Genomic DNA, 5,829 nt, shown 5'->3' on the forward strand with positions numbered 1-5,829 from the left:
CAGTCTGGGCAGTCTGGCGCCTGGGATGGCTCTGCTCCTGTTGGCGGCCGCGGGCAATCAGGAGCATGGGATGGCGCCTCGCCTAGTTGTGGTTGTGGTAACCAATTTGGGCAAGGCTCTAACGCATGGGATGGCGCTTCGCCTGCTGGTCCTGCTAGTGGAGGATCCAGTCAATTCAGCAACCCCGAGCCTTGGGACGGCTCATCGCCTACTCGCCAAGGGGTATAATAAATTTTCGACGTGATTGGGGTGGCGAAACAATTTTAAAGCAGACTCAATATCTTAATTTTTGACCAGCCTTTCATCTTGTTCACCATCAATCCGAGTGACAGATTTCCACCAACGATCCAAAACTATTGATGGAGTCTTGTACACAGTGTTGTCTTGGTTATCACACTACTAGCTATTGTTACTGGAGTTGCGCCTGTGTCTGGAATTTATATACGCTTTCTAAATATGATATGCTGCCCAGCCTTGTCCCGGTGCGGATACTAGTTGATCTGTCTGGTCTGATTAGTTAGATGAGGAATCAAGCGTCTTAGTTAGAATGATCTTTCTTGCCTGACACGACGGTGCTAAGATGATATGAAAGCTGCTACTATCCTTACAATGATGTATCGAACTAGATCGCCCAGCGTGATATTCCAGAATATTTAAACAACCCCGCAGGAAACTCGCATATTTCCTAATCACACTGTTTAATTTGTCGTCTGACTGGAAGTATGCGAGGCTTTTGATCTACCATTCTTGGGCTGAGTTCAAAGTTTTTGTTGGATACTTGCGTTCCTTCCGTGTTCAACGATGTTTAACTCGTTCAACCAGAAGACTAGCTCGCACTTCTACCTTGACCTATCCCAACAAAATAATGTTATGATGGCTAGTTTATTAATGCCTAGAACATAGATATACAAGGAAAATATGGAATATATTGACGCATTCTGCAAACAGTGCCTTCCCAATATTGAAGATGTTGGGGTTTTTCAGGAATGACGCAAGGGAGTGCACATTGCAATGTTCTCGCCAGGGAGGAGATCGCTACTAAATGAAGATGGGAATATGTATCTATGCTATATGATGTACATCTACAGGAATGATACGGATACAGGACTGGCTAGCCCCCTTGCCTAGCTCTTCAATGGCTGGCTGAACCCCGGCATTCATGTTGTGTTCCCCAGTAATATGCTTGTGGGGGTTTCCCCCCGTTCCCCTGTTCTTCTATCAGAGATCTGGGCATATTATCTTTGAAGAAGCATGACGCTTCTCGACTATATCGATCTGGTGTTAAACCTTCACTCAGGGGCACCCGGTAGACAAACCCCAACGACAACGATGGTCGAATGTCGCCTTGCTCGCTGCCCAAAGAACCAGCGGCCCATCAGGAACTCTATGCTCGACTGTCACCGCAGCAGTTTAGAAAAAGTGCAAGTATCTCCCCATGCTTAGTACTGCTTTCCTACTGCACAAGACAGCCGAAAGACAAATGACTGCGTCTCCAGGTTCCATATCGATCTCCAAATGCATGCTGCTCCAAGCCTGAATTGACTTTCAAGTAAGCGTATTGCTTCAGCACAAAGTCGTGAAAAACAATTATAGCACTGGAAACAAAGACGAGCGTACAAGCGTGGAACATAGGAGGAATCTTCTTTGAGAGACGGTTCAGCTCTCGTCATATTCCGCCGCAAGCCAAGGGTCTTGAAGCAGTTCTTTTGCTGTACTCCGTTCTTCCGGCCGCCATTTGATCATCCTTTTGACAAATTCGATAAACATCGTCTTGTCGTCGCCATGTATGTTTTTGAGCAAGCTCTGGAAGTTAAAGTCTGTCGGAAAGAGGATTGGGTCTTTGAGACTTCCTGTTCGATAGAGTCGGTAAACTAATGCAAAGACGCGAAGCAGGAAAGAGTGCACTTACCATCAGACGTATAGAAAAGCTCAGTTCTTTTTCCATCGCCCAAAAAATTTTTGAGGAGGACCCAGAAGCGCAGTGATATGCGAGAGATGGCCTGGCCCATTATATTCTTGGGCGTGGACAGGATCAACATCCTTAAATAGCTTCTTTCCTTGAAGCAGATCCCACAACTGACCATTTGATATTAGTCGGCTATTTGAAGGAAACACATCAGACACATGAAAACGTACTATAACACCTAGGCTCCATATATCAGCGCTGTATGAAAACCCAGCATCTAAAATGACCTCTGGAGCATGATAGATCTCTGCTTGGATGTACCCACTGTTTGGTCTATCACCGTAAACGGAAAGATCAAAGTCAGTGATTGTAATTATACCAGTAGTCCTTTTGGGACATTCCATAATTGTTTCGAGACAGGTATATGGTGCGACCATCGGAGCAAACTTTTTTTCGCAGGGGATTTTAGTATTCGTCTTTGGCAGATTCGTCTAGAATAGATAGGCCTTCTATCTTGACCGTTACAGTGTCTGGCTTTAGATCTGATTATATCTAGTATTAGCTCATCCTATTGTGGGTGTCTCTGTTGAGAAACGTACCTGTGCGAATAATGTGACACTCTGAGTGAAGATCATCCAGCGCTTGGATAAATCATCTAGACAATAACCTTCAGTATACTAGAGGGTATCACATCCCCAATATATCTCTGTCTGTAGATCCAAAGGGGCCCCCGCAATGGCTCAAAGATAAGAGCAAGATGTGTCCTCGAACAACATTCTAAAGTAAATGCATCAAGGAGGTGTCTGTTAAAGTGCCAACCTTGTGCTGGGGATTTTTTGTGGAGATATGTCTCAAGATATCCAGCTCATTTTGGGCGGCATCCTCTCGTGAATGGTGCCAGCTAGCGTTTATCTTGATCGCGACATATTTATTCCTGGAGCAGCGCCACCTAGTTCAATCAATAACAGCTAAGTCAAATGAGTTGGGAGGGCCAAACTGATTCAGATCCCGAGCAAGCCAGATAGTTGAACTAGTGCCTTAGCCAATTTTTGTGACTATTTGGTACCTGTAGTTGAGAACGCTGCCGATCTTGGCTGGGTAAAAGCGGGCCGGGTCATAATTTGGGGTATTTTCCTCCTCGAAACGTTGATTTACATCAAGTCGTGGGGCGATCGCCTGTGACAGTGGCCAAGGTCGATGCTTTAATGTGGCCAATGGAGCTATAATGCGATTTCTAAAAGAGTCCATACACATCGTTATAGCATTGAACGGTATGTCCCTTGGAAAAGGTATCATAAATAATCCAGGGGAAATGAAACGTCGCCGGGAAGGTGAATTTTTCCTCCCCACAAACGGCCACCAACTGCGACCTGGATGCATGTTTCAGAGGCGCGATATTAGCCGCCACGATAGGATTCCATCCCCCAGGCGATTCTGTTAGTGATCTATCACTTCAGTATGTCCTGACGGGGAAGACACTTTGTCTCAAATTTGGTGTACACAATTTTCCTACTCATACACAGACCCTAAGAATTGGTTACGAATGAACAGATCCTATGTCGCTGTCACGCTAACACTAATACTACGGTTAAAGTGGAGTTCCGTTTTTGACAAGGAGCTTTCTCGGGAATTCGAAGAACTAGCCGCTTGGTATCTCGTCGCCTAACGAAGCATAATTTGAGACAGCACTTACTAGTACAAATCGGACAAGGAGCTCAAGTGACAGGATGCCGAACATTGCGAATGAGACCAAGGGCTAGTATCAGATAGAGAGTCTGGTTTGCGCTGGTCAGCCCTGGTTGGCTAATTGACCACTTGTACAATGAGGCAGACCCCAGTCAATATTGCCCCCAAGATATCAGTGCCCTGTCTGCTGCCAGGAACCGAAGTTGCGGCATGCCGAGAATTGGCCAAGTTCATACTTTTCCGAAGTGCATGCGGAGTACCACATCTGGTACCACTGGTACAACTCAATGTTTATTTTATATACTTTCCATCTCAGGCACAGCGAATCAGGACGTGATGGAAGGTCGGGCGGTGGAGAAACGCCGCTCCACATCGAACACATCTCCTTAGGTAGCCCGCCGGCAATGAATTCGAACCATACCATTTTAAGAAGCAACACTCAAGAGCAATTCGTCAAGATGAGACTCGTTCATGGATCACTGGCCTATTCATCCCGAGTACAGTAGTAACTCTACACCCAAGCTATCGACCGGATGCCTCAACGAGGGACCGGTACCATGTTACGTTACATGGTGAGTTAATCGGGCCCTGTTAGCATTACTACCTACTCTACAATGGCTCAGCAAGGGTCTCAGTAATTGGGCTCACTGGGGTCGACCCCCGCAGTGAATCGCGGCAAATTATCCCCTTCGGTTTGCCCCACAGAATGGGGAAGGACATTGTGGTCTCCTGGGCGACGCTAAGCACGCAGCCAAGCACTGTATTTCGGATCCTGCAGAATCAGACAACCAAACGTAGCCAATAAAGCCAAGCCATCTGAGACTTTCAATGAGAATTATATCATCTAGTGATCAAGAGCGGTCCTTTGGGTAAATGACCGGGAAAGTCAGCATCCGCCAGTCCGAAATTGCAGGACAGCATTCCGGACGGTGGTGTGGTTGAGGTTGTACCGACGTGGCATTTCTCCCGGCATTTTTACCGGAGACTGGGCGATCCCCCGCGTAATGTGGGCGGCCAGCTTAAAAAGCAACCCCAACCACGACTCTTGTGGGAGCACTTTATCTACCAGCTTTTGCTGCCATACCTGTTGGTCGACGTGTAAATTAGGGGAATTATCAAAATGAAGGGTCTTTATCTTACCGCCGCTCTATTTGGAGCATCTTCCACTGCGTCTAAGGTTTATACCGCGTCATATGCGGGCGCAGTTACCACACTGGAGTTCGGCAGGTCCGACTCAGGTTATGAATTGACGACCATCTCAAACACGACTGACTGCGGCCCCAATCCTTCTTGGCTGATGCTGGATGCCGACAAAAACCTCCTGGTCTGCCTCGACGAGGGCCTCAATGGACCGAATGGCACATTGACTTCCTTCGAAGTCGACTCCGATGGATCGCTGTCCAAGATTCATCATCTGGAGACGGTGCTAGGCCCCGTTCAATCACACCTGTATTCTGCGGGAAATCGCACCTTCTTTGCTGTAGCCCACTAGTAAGGACCCAAAATCAACCGTGCCCCCGAACTATGCCCTAATGCCTAACGCCCTGTGTAGCTCGGGATCATCGGTGACAGCATATGCCCTTAACACCAATGGCGTCTTTACCCATCGCCAGACCTTCACATATGAGCTAGATGGTCCGGGCACAGATCCCGACCGACAGGAGGCACCACACCCCCACGGTGTAGTGCTGGACCCGACAGGTCAATTCATTTTGGTTCCCGATCTGGGAGCGACCTCGTGCGCATTTTCCGCATCAACCCTTCGACGGGCTTGTTGGAACCGCAGACGCCTTTGGCAGTGTCTCCAGGCTCTGGTCCCAGACACGGCGTATTCTGGACGCCCAAGGGTGCACGTCCAGGTAGAGCCATCGATACACGATTCTATTTGACATCGGAGCTCAACAGCCATTTGACGGGATACAAAGTTCAGTATCCCACGAACGGAACGATCTCCTTTGACAAGTTCTTCGAGACTACCACGTATGGTGGTCCGGAACTGCCAGACGGGGCTACCGCTGCTGAAATCGCGATCTCGGTGGGTCTCTTCCTTGCAACTGAATATATCAACAGAACATAAGCTAACACTTGTCATGGAACAGCCTGCCAATAACCATATTGTGATTAGCAACCGCGAGGACAACAAGTTTGGCACCAACAATGACACCATTTCCGTGTTCTCCTGCGCTGATGCCAGCGGAGAGTCTTTTACTGATGTTACGCATACTGGTTTGTACCCG

At 47.8% G+C, this 5,829-nt stretch overlaps 2 protein-coding genes across 2 annotated transcripts; one reads left to right on the plus strand and one right to left on the minus strand.

Moving 5' to 3' along the window:
- Positions 1-1,656: 1,656 nt before the first annotated feature.
- On the minus strand, positions 1,657-2,039 carry ANOM_011733 (protein kinase; the record flags this gene model as incomplete). The annotated part of the gene is made up of 2 exons (XM_015556989.1): positions 1,657-1,850; positions 1,910-2,039. The coding sequence occupies 2 exons, from the start codon at positions 2,037-2,039 to the stop codon at positions 1,657-1,659; spliced, it is 324 nt and encodes a 107-aa protein (XP_015400905.1).
- Positions 2,040-4,712: 2,673 nt separating this feature from the next.
- Positions 4,713-5,829, plus strand: ANOM_011734 (uncharacterized protein; the record flags this gene model as incomplete). Its single annotated transcript, XM_015556990.1, has 4 exons — positions 4,713-5,083; positions 5,145-5,451; positions 5,523-5,627; positions 5,692-5,829. Coding segments are annotated over 4 exons (921 nt in total), but the record flags the coding sequence as incomplete, so codon positions are not given.

Source organism: Aspergillus nomiae, assembly GCF_001204775.2.
Source record: "Aspergillus nomiae NRRL 13137 chromosome Unknown contig00759, whole genome shotgun sequence".
NCBI lineage: Eukaryota > Fungi > Ascomycota > Eurotiomycetes > Eurotiales > Aspergillaceae > Aspergillus > Aspergillus nomiae.